Here is a 16,753-nt window from a genome sequence, read left to right on the forward strand (position 1 = left end):
ACACTATCCTACTACCCACCTCAATTCAAAGTCTCATGTATCTCTCCTGAACAAAATACCACTGTGCATCCACCTCTTTCCTAGAAGTAAATTATAGTGTTTAAGGAAGATGATGATAGCAGAGGAGCGTGCTTTAATGTGTTATGGGGTACTTGTTTTTCCCCTCTGGAGAAAGAATGTAGTGAAATCCTGCTGTAGAGCTAATGATGGCTGCCAGACTGGAAAATGGCCAAGAACATGGACAAGAATAAAATGAAACTCCAGTTGGTGTTTCTTACCTTTAGTGAATCCTTAAAAAAAAAAAAAATCAAACTGTAAACATAATATTGTTGTGTTAGTCACTGAAACACATAGACTTTATAATTATCTATCCAGATTATATTTTGTGGTTATAAGACCACTAAAATTTCATCCCTGCCAGTATATCCCATTCAAAAGGTTATCTAAGAAAGAAGTTGAAAGAATCTTTGCATTTTACTCTGTTTTGTCAACCCTTTGGAAAAATATTAGAAACAGCTTGTCTTTCCTTTAAAATGTTATATTCTTGGCATAAAATCAGCGTTTTCTTTTATCGTCAAAAGAAATATTCATCTGAGAACATAACCGCCAGTGGCAATAATAAGCTGTGTATGCTATTAATTGCTATTATTCTTTCCTGCAAAACAAAACAAAACAAACAAACAGAAAAGAGCAAAACATATATTTCTGGATAACAGTTGATTCAGAAACCTGGACAAGAGATGATCTTTGTGGAGATTCTATGACTGAACAGAGTGTCCCGATACTTTCTACACATGACAAGTAAGGATTAAGTTTAAAATACCGCATCTATTATCAACTAAAAATGATTATATTTATAATAAGAAAGCATGCCATTGTAGCTGTTTTTTAAATAAAATAATAGTCCACTTATGTTTATTTATACTCCCCTGGTGGCCAAGGTGTTATTTGGTCTTTCGATGTTAAATTGGAAGTTAGTTTGTACTACAGTAATGTGAGGCTTCCACACTCTCATCCCATGGAAGAGTGCTCATTCTGAAAACACTTTAAGCAATTCAGCATGTGTTGTTCCCATAGTAAATAAACTTCTCTGGCTCCAGATAATATCTACCTAGTTCTAGAGATTAATGTGAGACTTTTAAACCACTTTGAATGCGATATCTTACCTGTCAGAAAATGTGTTAGGCCTCATTATAACATTTTTAACATTTTGGCAAGAATGGAAAGTGGGTCTCTTTTATGAGTTCCAAATACGCAAGGAATTCTTTCTTGGTCTTGTTAGACCCATAAGCACTGGCTATGGTTAAACTTGGCTTTCTTCCTGGCTTATTCTTTGCCTTCTTGTCAGCAAATGTTTGGTCTGTGGGTTCATAGCAGATTATAAGGAAACATTTTAGATATTAATGTGGCTTGAACACACTAGACATAATATGAGTCTTACAAGTAACAGTGAAAACTCATCTGTATGGCTCTGCATTGTTACATGGAGGATAGCTTACTTTAAAAGACCACCCAGCTAAAACCTGCCCTGTCGAGTTCCTGTTCTCATTGGCTTTCAAAGGTTTTGTGAAGTAAAAAGCAGTGTAGGAGCTGTAGTAAAGAGGGCCTTAAAACACCTCAAACTTTGTTTTTTAAACATCTTTACTGGATATATTATGTGTACAAGCAGTTTTTTAAAAAGACAGAGGAAACTCATTTCCAATTTCCAGGAAAAACTACCAAGTCACCATCTGAATCTTGTGATCTCTGGCACCTATATTCATGGCCTGTCACAGGATGAAAGTTATCTTGTCTAAGTATGTGTTATTCTAAATACCCACCCTGCCCTCCACAACCCACCATTTAATTAATTACTCCATACCACAGGAATGTCTGTGGCTGAATAAAACTAACCATAGTTGCCCTCCCACTTGACCTACAGAAGTTGGAACTTGGCTATGATCCATCGTAGCCCTAACTGTTTTGAATCTGATTTTTAACTGTATACATTATTTTCAGAGCATAGTATATGGTGTGTAACATGACCAGTGGCTGGGTTTACTGTTCTCAGTTGTCCAGTATAAACAAAAGTTGATAAATGATTGTTGCTCAGATTCTGGTCCCAAGGATTGCAGGTCAAAGGAAAATGTACCACAAGGCTCTTTAGAGCTCCTGATGCATGATGGTATTAGATGACAGAATTTTATCAGAAGAGGCTTATTCTCTAGTATGAACCAGTACACTTTTTTCTATTAGAATAAGAACGGTTTTCAAAAAGATTTTTATGTCATGTCTAAAAATGTTTTCTACTATTTTCTTCATGTAAACTTTTCAAAAAAAAAAAAAAAATCCACATAGCTGTTCCTAAGAGGGCTTGTTTGAAAGTATGAGCTGTTGTTCAACACTAATCTGTAAATTCACAGGAAGATCCCAATTGTCATATGGATAAACACTAGGTCACTTTCAACTATCATAAATTAAAAATCAAATGAATTATTTCAAAGGAAAATTTATTTTTTTATTTTTTTGTTAATATTTATTTATTTATTGAGAGAGAGAGAGACAGAACATAAATGGGGGAGGAACGTAAATTCTGAGAGACACAGAATCCAAAGCAGGCTCCAGGCTCTAAGCTCTCAGCACAGAGTCCCACATAGGGCTCAAACTCAAGAACCATGAGATCATGACCTGAGCTGAAGTCAAGACACTTCACCCAGGTGCCCCTAAAGGAAAGCTTCTTAACCTGGAGTCCATCATAAGTTTTAGTAGGTCTTTGAACTAATTGAAATTATCTGTAAGTTGTTGTACATATGTGTCTTTTTTTTGAGAGAGAGGGAGAGCAGATCCATAGCTTTCATCTAATTGCTAAAAATATGTGACCCAGTAAACAGTAAAAGTTAGTAGTATAAATTACTACTCTGTTATAAACAGTTCATCATAAATACTGTAAACCCCATCTTACATCCCCTGTAGGGACAAACCTGCTATTTAAGTTTGAATCTATACAATTGCAAGGTGTTGTAAATGGCTCACCAATTAATGGATTGATTGGAAAGAGGAAGAGAGGAAAGAAGGAAACAAGCTTATAGTATTTACTATGAATCAAACAGTTATACATATGATATGTAGTTTAATCTTCTCATAGCACCATAAATGTCCTCTTCAAGTGTATTATTATTACACATTTAACAGGCAAGGACATTAAGGACAAAAGAGCTAAGTGACTTACCCAAGATCCCACAGCAAACCAACAACAGAACCCTGATTGAAAGTCTATGCTAACTACAAAGTTCCTATGCCTGTCTCCATACCACCCAGTCTGTTTGAATGAAAGAGCGAATTATCTCACCTTCTTGATTAAGTGACAACGAATTATATAAAAAATTGTTTGTCTTATCACCCTGCTAGCTAGGTCTGAAATTCTGTCATCCTTACTCCCCACCTGTGTTAACTCAGACCACCAATACAACTGCAACTTCTGTTCCTGCCTGGCTGCCATCCCCTTCCCCCGGTTCTACTCCATAACCAGGGTGAGCTTTTTGAAATGTAAATCTGATCAATGTCACGAATGCCTCTGTGACCTTCTGTTGCCTTCAAAATAAAATTCATATCCTCCTCATGATTTATAAGGCCCTTCATGACCTGAACTCTGCTTTGTTTTCCAAGCTTATCTCTCATTGCTTTTTTCTCACCCTCTTATACTACAGCAATAATTAACTACTCATAGTTCCTTATATACTGTCTTTTCATACTTATTTCTGTTTGGAACATTTTTTCCACTTCTTTTCACCTGGGTAACTACCGTTTGTCTTAAAGGACTGTTTATATACCATTTCTCAAGGAACTGTCTTAACTCCTCAAGTCTGGGATTGAGTACCCTTTCCACGTGCTCATAGGATATCTTTTACTTACTTGGGCCCACTGTCATATGTATAATTTCTGTGTGCATTAGATCAAAACTCATCCTTTGTTTAGGGACACACAGCACCATGTAAGGGCACAAAACTTGGAAAGGAGAGGATAGGCTACATTTCATGCTCCACTTAGCCCTTTTCCAGGTTCTCTCAAGCAAGGTACAATTTTTACAGTTGTAAATGATGACTGTGTAGCATTTATCAAATGGAATTTTAATTGCCTCTATACTTCTCTGAACTCCAAGCTCATTGAGGACAAGGATTATATTATATTATATTATATTATATTATATTATATTATATTATATTATATTATATTATATTATATTCACTGTTGTACTCACAGCTCCTGGCATAGTGCCTTTGAAGTAGAAAGCACTCAATAGATACTTGGTGTTTGAATTAATGACTAATTAAGAATGGCAGTAAAGCAGTTTAACCAGTGCCAACCATAGTTCCTGACACATTGTAGAGGTTCAAAAAGTATTTGATGAACAAACACATGAGAAATAATAGTTTGCTATAGACTGTTCATTTGTAGAAATTAGTAAAGAAAGAGGGTGACAAAAGAAAAAATACTTATAACTACTATTTTAATTCAAGACAACAAACATTTAGTGCTTGCATGATGGGAAGTATTATGAGGAAACAGAAAGGAGAAAGACATAGTCTCTTGCCCTCAAAAAACTTCCAATCTAGTTAGAAAGATAAGACATGCATAAAACTAATTAAAACTCAAAGCAGATTGGAGCATGTGCTAGGTGAAATTTATAATTAAAGTTATAACATAACTTTATTTATAATGAATAAATTTATCATTAAAGTTCTAGAAAGTCAATGAGAAGGAAAAAGTTTCCTCCAGTTAAATGAAAGGTTCCTAAAGCTTCTTAGAGAAGCTGATAGTCGACTTAGACCTTGAATTATGAATAGGATTTCACTAAGGAGATGTATTGGGAGGAGAGCCATAGTCAGGAGGAAACATTCCAGGCAAAGGAAATAGCACATGCTGATTGGAAAGCCTATGGCTTCTTCGAAGAGCCTGTTAGCTGCAGACAAGGCTGGAAAGATAGGTGAAAAGTCTGGAAATAGATGGCCTTGGATGATATGATAAGGAGTTTACGTTTTAGCAGTGGGGCACTATTAAAAGTTTTTTTAGAAAGAAAGTGATACTATCAGCTGTATTTTAGAAAGTCATGTGGCAAATTACTTTTAGTGTCTTCCTTCTCCTTTGCCCTTTGTCCCAATAACCTTAAACACCAAAAACCAGAGACCAGTTAAAGAATTTCATTCTCTCTACATTCCTAGTCTATTTCAGTGCTAGGTTCTTCTGAGAAGCTACCTTGATACTGGGGTTTTCTCTCAGGCTTGCAATTTCCCACTGTCTTAAATAGTTCCTAAATCCCCAGTTAGCAAAAACCTCCTGGCTATAGAGAAAAGAAAACAGGAGTTTGTCTGAGATGGATAGCCAAAGCCCTGCAGCTTTCAAAAGGACATTGGGAAAATGGCCTCACTGCTTTTATTATGTGATTCAAAGCATCTGGTAACATTCTTATCACTATCTTCTCTTACTTTATTCAGGACACTAAAAGGCAATCTGCTCACTAATCTTTGATTTACATATAAATAAGTGCATGTCTTTATATAAAATAAGCAAGACTAAATTTAGAATGAAAAATGTCTTTGGTCCTCAAAATGCAAAGAGACATTAGAGTTAATATTATCAAAATGAAATTTTCAGTAAGAACTTTTGGGTACTATATATTGTCCTTACTAACTACAGATAAGCAAGCTATTCTTTGGAAAGGATCCACAGATCTTGGATCACCTTGCCTAAGGGCAATAGTCTTTAGGAAGGAAAAATTCTCTACACAATAGTGTAAGAGATCTCAGGATTTCCTGAGGGTCACCCATAATGCAAGGTGTAGGCAGCAGAGTGCCAAGCAAATGGAAAGGGGAAAACTAAAAGCACAAGAACCATTTAGGAACTAATCCAAGGGTAATTAGGATCTAAATGGAGTAGGAGCAGAGGAATGGAAAGGAAGGAATGGATCCAAGACAATCACAGAACTAACACAGCATTGTGCCTAAATGAATGTGCCTAATTTTTCTTTGTGCCAAAGTAAAAAATCCAAAATAACTTCAACATTTTGTTGAAAAAGTCAAAGATAACTTTAAAATTTCCAGATTGGGTTTTTGGGGAGGTAGCTGATACCTTTAACAGAAGTAGGAAGAGAAAGTGGATTTGGAGAGATTGTCATGAGTTTGGGACATACTGAGTTTGAAGTGCTAATAATGGGACATGAGCATAAAAATATCAGTCAAGGACTTAGAGGTTCAGACTGAAACTCAGAGTTAAACCAGGCTATGTATATACAGAATCCTTCTACTTATGAAATAAACAGTATTTTATAATACAGAAAAAAGGTAGGTTTTTTCTTTCCTATAAGTAAGCTTAATAGCTTAAATAATTGCCTTATTCTAGAATAGAAGACAAATTCTGGGTGATGGGCTCGACAACAGATTGTTAAAAGACCATAAAAAAATATAACTTAGGGGCTCCTGGGTATCTCAGTCTGTTAAACATCCAACTTAGATTCAGATCATAATCTTGTTGTTGGTGGGTTGGAGCCCCACATCAGGCTATGTGCTGAGGGTGCAGAATCTGCTTGGAATTCTCTGCCTCTCTTCCTCCCTGCCCCTTCCCTCACTCATGTTTGTTCTGTCTCTCTCAATTAATTAAATAGTTAATTAATTAATTAACTTAAATATATATTAAATTTGAAAACTTTTATACATAAATATATAAAATACATATATATGTATGTATCTTAAATTTGTTTCAGGAAACTGTAAAAATCCATTGTCTCCATTGTAAATTAAAATTTGCTTTGATGCAAGTGATTGGTAGAGGAGATCAACAAAGAAAACAGGAGATCAAAGGAAATTGGAAGAGGAAGGAAGGAAAACACTATTTTGACATGTGAAGGAGTAAAGTGTTACTGGGATTTCAACAAAGCAAACAATGAAATAGAAGTTGCATTGGCTTATATTATGCCGAGATATCTATCATGTGCCTTGAAGAAATATTTTCTTGCCATTTCTATTCACAGTTTATACTTTAGGGGCACCTGAGTGGCATCAGAGGGTTGAGCATCTGACTTTCGCTCAGGTCATGATCTCATGGTTTGTGAGTTCAAGCCCCATGTCAGGCTCAGAGCCTGGAGCCTGCTTCAGATTCTGAAGCTATCTCTCTGTCTCTGTCCCTCCCGCACTCACACTCTGTGTCTCTCTCTCAAAGATAAATGTTAAAAGTTTTTTTTTTAATTTTTAATTCCCTTCCTTTAATCCCTATGGGATTTTCTTAGAATTACATGTAAGAACGTAAAATAGAAAAGACAAGAGAAAGTTATAATTGCATGTGAAAATATTAACATATTTTGTTTTTCACATATGTCTCAAGTGGTCCACATACCACTAAAAATTGCCAAGCTTGAGAGAAAAGGGGCTAAGAAGGAAACATGGAACCCAAGAGTAGAAAGTGAAACTTTCATTGCATCCTCCTTAAATTATTTTATCTATTTCAGTTCAGTCCAAAACTCTAAAAATTAAACTGGAAATGAAATTAATTCTCATATGACTGCTCTGTGGATCTCTACAGCAAAATTATTACACAGGAGTTTATTATTTACATGTTTATAAACTTCATCATCAACACTACTCATATAAATTGTGTTTTTCTTAAATAGATGCTATTTTAAAAATCATCTTACTTCTTTCAACTTATATAAGAGTTGAACAAAGATCCTCCTAGTAAAGAAAAAAGAGAAACTAGTATTTGACTCTTACTGGATACAATTAGATCATCTTCTTACCATTTGCCTAAAATCCTTTCCCTGTCTTCCACTGGCAGTAAAGCAGTGTAACCAGTGCAAAGCATAGTTCCTGACACACTGTATACACTCAAAATGTATTTGCTGAATGAATGAATCAGTTCTTCAGTAGATATTAGAGCAAATGCTATCTATGTATTAGGCACTGTTCTGGGCATTGGAGAAACAGTAATAGGTAAAGCAAAGGCCCTCCTTTCATGAAGCTTATAATACTTTTGGAGAGACAGTCAATAAATATATATCAAGGGGTTATAAATGCTGAAATAAAAAATAAGAATGAGTGGAAAGAATGCTAGGTGTCTTATTTTCTTTATAAGATCATCAGAGAAGCCCTTATTTTGTGGGAAATGGAAAGCCACCAGAACATGGGGAACAAAAGGTTTTATAAGATCTGTCTTTTATTTTAATAGATCATTATGGTTACCACATAATGAAAGACTGTAGGGGGTGAGGACAGAAGCAGTCAGACAAGAAGTTATTATTAATCTAAATAAGAGGTGAAGGTAGTTTGGACTAGGAGATAAGATTAAAGGGGTTGAAGATGGGAGAGTAGAGAAAGTGTTTGCAGATTTTCAGATTATGTAGGATCTTGTAGATCATGGTAAAGACTTTAGATTTTATTTTGAAAAAAAAAAAAAAACCAAGAGGCCATTAAACTGCTTTGAAAAGAAAGGTTATATGATCTGACTGACATTTTTTAAAGGATCACTCATGTTTTGTAGTAAATAGACTACTGGGGCAGGGAAGGAAGTAGGAGAGCCCAGTTAGGCTAATATGTGGTAATCTGTGGAAGAAATAATGATTGCATGTGCTTATGTGGCAATAGCAGAGGTGGTGAGAAGTGATCAGATTCTGAGTATGCTTTGAAAGCTAGAGACTACATGATACTCTGGTAGTGGAGAAAAATGAAATATGTATCCAGGTTTATTGCTTAAACAACTGGAAGAGTAAAGTTGCCATTTTCTGAGATGGTGAAGACTTCAGGAGGAGTTTAGAACTAGACAAAGAGCAGAAGTCAAGTGTTTTCCTTTGAAACTGTTAAGTTTGGGAAGTTTATTAGACATCTAAGTAGAGATATTGAGGAAACAGATTCATGAGTTTAGAGTTCAGGGAGAGGTTAAAGACATAAATTTAAAGTCATCAGTGTATAGATGGAACTTAAAGCCATGGAGCTAGATGAAATCACTTAGAGGATGAATGGAGAAGGAGAAGTCAGAAGATAGCAATTGGACAGAAGTCAAGAAGACAAGAAAAATCCATCAAAGGATACTGGAAATATCAGCTTATGAGGTAAGAAACGAGGAGAGGTTGATACACTGAAGGCCAATAGTAGAGAGTTTTGAAAAGAGGAAGGTTATAATCAAATGTGTCAGATGATGCTGATGGGTCAAGTCAGACTCAAATTGAGTCTTAAAAATTGGATTTGGCAGTGTGACAAAGTGGAGATATTGCTGACCTTTTTAAAAGTATTTTAAGGGTGTGATGGAGACAAAAGTCTCCATGAAATGGAGACAAACCATATAGGCAACAGAAAACTGAAACAACAAAACTACAACTATTTATTTAATGACTACAGTTATTTGTGTATATCCCCTTACATAACACAAATGATAAAAATGTTTTTTAAGATCCAATCTTTACCATCTAATTTCCTAATTAAATTTACATTTAATTTCCTAATCTCAGAGATTGGTTCCAAGAATAAAAGACTAATACACAACATAGTATGAATTGTTAATATCCTAGACACCATTTGGATAATTATCCTTAAAAAATAAACATGGATTTAATGTTTAATTAATTCAACTTAATAAATCCTAGACCATATAATGATTGTTGATGTACATGTTCCCATTGTTTTTCTTATTGCATGATTAACCATATTCCAGTATGGTTACAGTTCTAGTATGTTATTCCATATAATAATATTCTACACTAATACCCTGGACTTAACTGTTCTGCTCCTTGTCACAAGTGCCTGTGGTGTGGTATAAGATGATTGCTGACCTTATGTTCACCTTTTTGGTTTTGCCCTGCTGCTGATTTTCCTTCTGTGAGTCAAATAAAAGTGTAAGGTAGCCACTACCTAATTGTTATTAGATGCTATTATTGTGAAAACCAGTTTTACACCTTACGGAGTCATCTTTTCTCAGTGTTAATGATATATGATTGACACATAGAAATTGTATATATTAAGGGTATGTCAACTTGACATTTTGATATGTGTATGCATTATGAAATGATCATCACAATCAAGCCAATTAACATACCATCACCCCACATAGTTACCATTTTTTTTCTTGTTTTTCTTAGCAAATTTCAAGTAAACTATACAGTATAATTATACTTGTCTTAACCATAATTACCATGCTGTACATTAGGTCTCCAGAACTTATTTGTCTTGCATAACTGAAACTTTGTACCTTTTGACAAACATCTGCTCTTCTCCCCTCCCCAAGCCCTTCACTCCTAGCAATCACCATTCTACTCTCTGCTTTTATGAGTTTCACTATCTTTGATTCCACATATAAGTGAAATCATGCAATATTTGTCTTTATGTGTCTGGTTTATTTCACTTAGCGTAATGTCCTCCAGCTTCACCCATACTATCCCAAATGGCAGGATTTCCATTTTTATGGCTGAATAATATTCCAGTGTGTGTGTATGTGTGTGTATACACACACACACATTTTCTTTCCATTTCCGTCAGTGGACATAGGTTATTTCCTTATTTTGATTATTATGAATCATCCAGATTTCATTTCCTTTGGATACATACTTAGAAGTGGGGTTGCTGGATCGTTATGGTAGTTCTATTTTTAGTTGTTTAAGAAACCTCCACACTGTTTTCCATATATACACTCCTACTAAAAATGTAAACAGTTCCCTTAAGTAGTTTAAGAAAGTAAACTTATGTTGGGCACCGGGTGGCTCAGTTGATTGAGGGTCCAACTTTGGCTCAGGTCATGATCTCATGATTCATGGTTTTGAGCCCCATAATCAGGCTTGTGCTGACAGCTCAGAGCCTTGAGCCTGCTTCAGATTCTGTCTCTCCGTCTCTCTCTGCCCCTACTCGGCTCATGCTCTGTGTCTCTCTCTCTCAAATATAAATATGTATTTTTAAAAATTTAAGAAAAAAAGAAAGTAAACTTACGTAGTACTCTTAAGAAAATAAATGTAAGTGTGTTCATTACAAAATATCTAAATACAGAAGACTTACTTCAGCTATGGAAGAAACATGACAAGGATTGAAACAAAAATGACATTTCAAAATTATACTTGACTCTATAGTCAAGGGAAAAGACCAGTGGAGTATTAGATAAGTCATGCCTACCTCTTTCCTACTACCCCTTGTCATAGCTCTGATTTTTCTGATTGGGATCACAGAGCTAAGCCCTTCAAATGGTCAAGAAAGACCTTTATTAATGATCTCAGAATTTCTTAGAAAAGGGCAGCACTTTATTTTTAACCCCAGGCCACACTGTACTCTAGATGCAGAAATCATCCCCTATTCTGTTTCTCATCTCATGTCATCTCATGCTTATTGAGTTCTTCAGCCAAACTTAGAAATAGGTGCATAATTTGTGAGAGGTATCAGCCCCACCCCAATCACACAGTGCCAGAAATGTTCAATAGAAACCATATTTTCAGCATTCTAGGGGTTCAAAAGGATACATAGGACTAACACAGGATCAACCTCACATCCATAAAGCCAAAAGAATGGATAATTTGCCATTTCCCTTATTCATTTCTCTGTCCAACCAAAAGTAATATCCATATCCTAAATTTAGCAGTATTTTGAAGGAAAGGAATGAACAAATAAAATGGAAGAGAGAAAAATGCCTCGGTTTGAGCTTCACCAGAGTGTTTGTCAGTTCCCAGCAACTATCTGGTTCCTTCTACAAACTTAAAACTCACAAGGCCAAAGTTTCACATCAAGAAACTTAATTGTCCTGCATTGTACTCCTTTTGGAAACTTGCAGAACTTCAGTTTTTTTATCTGCCTGTGTGGTCTACCCAAACTTGTGTCCTGGGACCCCAGGTGAGAAACCGCATGATTCTCTTCTGTGCTCCTCTTAAATCTTACCCATACTCAGCCTTAATTTCTTGGCCTTAGTTAAGCTATACCACACTGTGGCAGACCAAAATATCCCTTCCCTCCATCCTTCTCCTCCTACAACAGAACTTGACTTCTGCTGGACAGATGTGCCAGCCTCTTAAATCCAAGCTAAGATGAAAGATAGAGAAAATAAAATGGAGTGTCACCCACAAGAGCCTGCCACTTTTAGCGCTGTTTCGAGGTGTACCTACCTAAGCCTTAGAAATGAAAGCACCTCAGATCCTGCTAACCAGAGGAATGACAAAAATGCAAGAGTTCTGGCCTTTCCACATGGGAGTACTACCCACAAGAAATGCAGCTGCCCCTGCAGTCTATGAGTCCCCAGATCCTATCCCAGCAAATACCAGATCCTGCCAACTCCACATGGGATATACATCTCAGCTGGCTGTACAGTTTGAAGAACCCCGTTCTCTCCACATATGACTTGGTCTCACAAACTCCAGCCCTACAAACATGACAGCCTCTTTTAGGACAGAGTGGCTTGCTTCCTACGCAGGACTATACCTGTAATAATTGCAGTTTGAGGTCTGCAAGCCTGATCAGCAAATGAACCCCATTATCCAGTAAAATGATTCTCAGTGCTGGCTACACAATAGAATCACCTAGAAAGCTTCAACACAAAACCCAGTGTTGGAGCTGTATCCCAGAAATTCTGCTTATTACTAATCTGGAGGGGGTCTGGGTATCACTGTTTACTCAGAGCTCCATAACCACCCATCCAGTGTGATATCCTGCCATTCCTGCCAAGGATATTGTTCAGCGAGGTTTGTGACCTCTGTTTGAGGCTGGGCCTCTCCCTAAGTGGCAGCTGCAAAGCTACTCTTGATCCTCCATCACCAAAGTCCAGTAAACCTGGATATTAACTCCGAAAGCTGCCAGAGCCCCTCCAGGTGAAGAGTCAAAAGATGGACAAAACCCTGAACGCCACATGCCTGGTTCTCCTCTCTTCCCCCACATATCTTCTCAGCAAGTGATGTGGCTTTTTTCACATCGTGGAAGCCACCCCTGTACATTCACTGCTCTTTCTTTCCTCCCTAACCTATCAAGCTGTAGCTATAAAGAACACGATCTGATCCACACTTGTGGCCATCACATCAACAACAGAGGGCTGGGGAGTGGGGAAACCTCCGTTAATGTACCCTGCACTTGTATAACCACCACAGTACGTGTTGGTTACTACCTCCGCTGATCTATAAACACTGCAAAAACTGAAGCAGCACCTGCTGCGGGGTAGGTGCTCACCACAGTGTTTGAGAAATGAATAAAATAGACGGAGACATGTATTGCTGTCCTGGTAGGAGTGGAAAAGATGCAGCCTTGCCTTCACTGGTAGAGGCTGGTGTGAACATGGATCATTGCAGCCACAAGCCGAGGAGCAGAACTCACAGTCTTAACCTGAAAACAGCACTGGCGCTTTTTCTGTTACTTAAGCACAGCCTTGCTTTTCATGGCATCTAAACATTTGCCATCTCCTTGTATTCCATTTCTACTTTCCTTCTTAGACCTCCCACATAGCGACGCCCTAATTGTTCCAAAGTGCTCCGTTCTGCCTGCTTTGCCTTTCTTTACCGTTTCCAGCTTAACAGCAGCCTCGTTGTTACATCCCTCCTTACAATAACAGTGGGAACTCTCCCCGCCTCTACAGCATAGTTTCAGAGATTAGTTAAATGTGCAATAGGCCATCCTTCCTGACTCGTTTTCTGACTTCTACAGTGTTTTGAGAGTAACTGAATGCTAAGACTGCTTATCCCCAAGGTCTTTTCAGTAATGGCATGTTTATCTTAGAATTCCGGCCTCCATAGTAATTGTATTGCTCCATGTGGGAGAATGAAGCAAAGATGTTTCAGTAATCATATGGTATCAGGGACTGTGCTGCCTGCACTTGACTCAGAGCAGATGAATTCGGTGCCTCTGCTCTTAAGGACTGAGGCTCAAAGAAAAATAAGCAAGAACAGCATGAAGACCAGCTCCCATTAGCTGTCTCGCTCACTTGATACCTTTTGAAACATAGATGCACTATTTCTCTTCAATATTAAGTACTATTAAGGGTACCTTCAGGTGACTAAAAGAGTACAGGATCTGAAACTTTAATAGCCATTGGAATCTATTAGGCACTGCAGAGAATGAGGGAAAAGATGAGTGGGGTCAGCAGTATTAAGATCCATTTCTCTGAGTAGTTTTGAAAATTGTTAAAGATCCGAGTCCAGCAACATCCATACCACCAACTTACTGGTACCTTTATCATTTTAGCTTTAGATGCTATTTTTCAAAATGCTGTCCTTGGACTACCTGCTTTAGAATCCTCTAGTGGTGTTTGTTTAAAAAAAACAACCACCACCACAACAAAATCATACTCTTGAGCCCCAGATCAATAAAGCAGAATCCCTGGGGTTGAGGCCTTGAGCTGATCCTGACCAAACCACTCAGTTCGTGAACCATAAGGTCTAGACTGCTGGCTTGAGACTTTACCAGCTGTTAAGCTTCAGATACTCCCATTAGCACTACCAGCAGGTATTATTCATTTTTCTTGAAGGAGCTGAGGTCAGGTTATGACAAAGTAATTGAAAAGAACATGAGAACACAAATGCCCAAGGAGGAGGAATAGGACACCACCAAGGGGAAGGAATGGAAATAGAATGGCCAGAGCCCAAGAAAACCCTTCTTTCCTGCATCCTTTTGCCCCAGGTTATATATCATTTGTCATACTTTAGTCCAGTCTAACAAGCATATTTTGAGCCCCTGTCATGTGCCAGGCACTAGGGATAAAAAGAAACAGAAGAGTCTTGCTTTCCTAGGGGAGTTTACAGTTTGGTAGAGGAAGCAGGCTTTTAAGTGAGCAACTTAAATAAACTTGGTAAGCAAAAGACAGAGATTTGCCCAAGACATTTTGGGGGCTGAGAAGAGGGGTGTGTAAGGGAAACTTAATGTGCAGAGAAGAAATCACCTGAGTAGGGAAATAAGTAGAAATTAGGCAGGTGGGGGTAGGTAGGTGGCTTTTGAGGAAAAACTAAAGGATATCCTGGAGCTGGTGGTAACTATTACCAACAAAGGGCAACTTGCACAACCAAAATGCTCTGAATCCTAAAGTGACCTCATTATTATTGGGATTGACAAGCAGTTCAGGACTGCTTTATCATAAGATTGAGGGAATGGAGAAAGATAACCAATGATCCTGGATAGGTAGACATGGAGCAAGTCAAGGAGATGTGTGTGTATGTCTTGATAACTTTTTTTCAAATGTTTATTTATTTACTTTGGGGGTGGGACAGAAAGGGGGGGATTGAATCCCAAGCAGGCTCCACCCTGTTAGCACAGAGCCCAGTGGGCAGCTTCATCCACGAGATCATGATCTGAGCTGAAATCAAGATTCAGATGTTCAGCTGACTGAGTCACCCATGCTTGATAACTTTTCTTGATAACTTTTCAAAGTCCTATTTTGCTAGCCATCTAGAAGATGTCTCAGATCAGTTCTTAAAATTGATTCCAAGTTTATGGTCTCAAACTGTTAACTGAAGTGGCTTCAGAAACACGTTACAACAACGCTATGGGACCTCTCTGGGACATTATACATGGAATTGCAGTAACTAAGAAGTTGACAGTAACATCAAAAATTGTTCAATATAGATTTGAGAATGTTTTGACTATCACTGGAAGGATACATGAAAAATAGTGATATTAATGACCTCTGGAAAGGGAAACTTAGAAGAGAAGTAGGAGGAATTTACTTCTCACTGTATACCTTTTATATTGTTTGGATATTTACCATGTATATTTGTTGCCTATCCCAACAAGTATAAAAGAGAACTAAAGAGACACATTTATCCCAAAGCATAAAAGAGCTGTCAAATGGTTATTTGATTTATATTAAAAACCCAATTCATGATTCATTGATACAACAATGATAGCAGTAGTATTATTAAAATAGTTTTGCCTCGGGGTGCCGATTTGGCTCAATTGGTTAAGTGTCCAACTCTTGATTCAGCTAAGGTCATGGACTCATGGTTTGTGAGATCTAGCCCCATATAAGACTGTGTACTGGCAGCATAGAGCTTACTTGGAATGCTCTCTGCCTTCTCTCTGCTCCTCCCCCCACTCATTCTCTACCTCTCTCTCTTTCTCTCAAAATAGTAAACTTAAGAAAAAAGTAGTTTTGTCTTTCGCAGCTTGAGAAAAAAAATGGGATTGGAGAAATACAGATTTTGTATATCCTCTATAAATTTGGATTTTTTTTCCAGTTTGCTGCTCATCTTGTGAAGATGAAATATCCAAGAATCTGTATTCTAGATGGCGGCATTAATAAGATCAAGCCAACAGGCCTCCTCACCGTTCCATCTCCTCAAATATGAAGAACCAAGAGTGTGATATTCTAAAGGACAGAGTGATATCAGCCCCCAACAGCACAACTCTTCACAGCCTTTCCACTCTTCGACAGAACTAGACTTCCAGATTGTTGCATTTCCATAAAGTTTTGTCATGAAACATTTTTTTTAAATCCCATAACTCACATGCTCAGCTATCCAGGCAATAAACTTGACTGTACATGTATTGCTGAAAGAATTTTCGTAACAGTGAAATCTGATCATGTATTTTTACCACAGTGCAGCACAAAGCCAGAGGAATTCAGCTGACAAGGCAGATTTAGCATTATCAAGAAATCTCAATTGCACTGAAAAAGCTGTCTACCAGTGCACTGAACAGACAGTCCTAACAAAGGTATTATTTAAAAACACTGAATGGGGGTTGAAGTCATCTTTCCATGATAATGAAAAGTAAAAAGCTATTTACAGTATATTCCTTATAAGTAAATGCTATATTTGGTAACTCATTTTTAGCCCAGACAGATTGTGTGC

General features: G+C 37.4%; 1 protein-coding gene across 3 annotated transcripts in view; it reads left to right on the plus strand.

The window, feature by feature from the left end:
* Positions 1–16,460, plus strand: part of TBCK (TBC1 domain containing kinase) — a 192,281-nt gene extending 175,821 nt beyond the window's left edge. For all 3 annotated transcript variants that reach the window (XM_039255615.1, XM_039255614.1, XM_039255616.1), the window contains exon 26: positions 16,139–16,460. In XM_039255615.1, the coding sequence (XP_039111546.1) occupies positions 16,139–16,249 (111 nt within the window). In that variant the 3' untranslated portion in view covers positions 16,250–16,460. The remainder of the gene's footprint in view (positions 1–16,138) is intronic.
* The last annotated feature ends 293 nt before the right edge of the window (positions 16,461–16,753 follow it).

Source organism: Hyaena hyaena, unplaced genomic scaffold (assembly GCF_003009895.1).
Source record: "Hyaena hyaena isolate Hyena2069 unplaced genomic scaffold, ASM300989v1 scaffold_535, whole genome shotgun sequence".
NCBI classification, from domain to species: domain Eukaryota; kingdom Metazoa; phylum Chordata; class Mammalia; order Carnivora; family Hyaenidae; genus Hyaena; species Hyaena hyaena.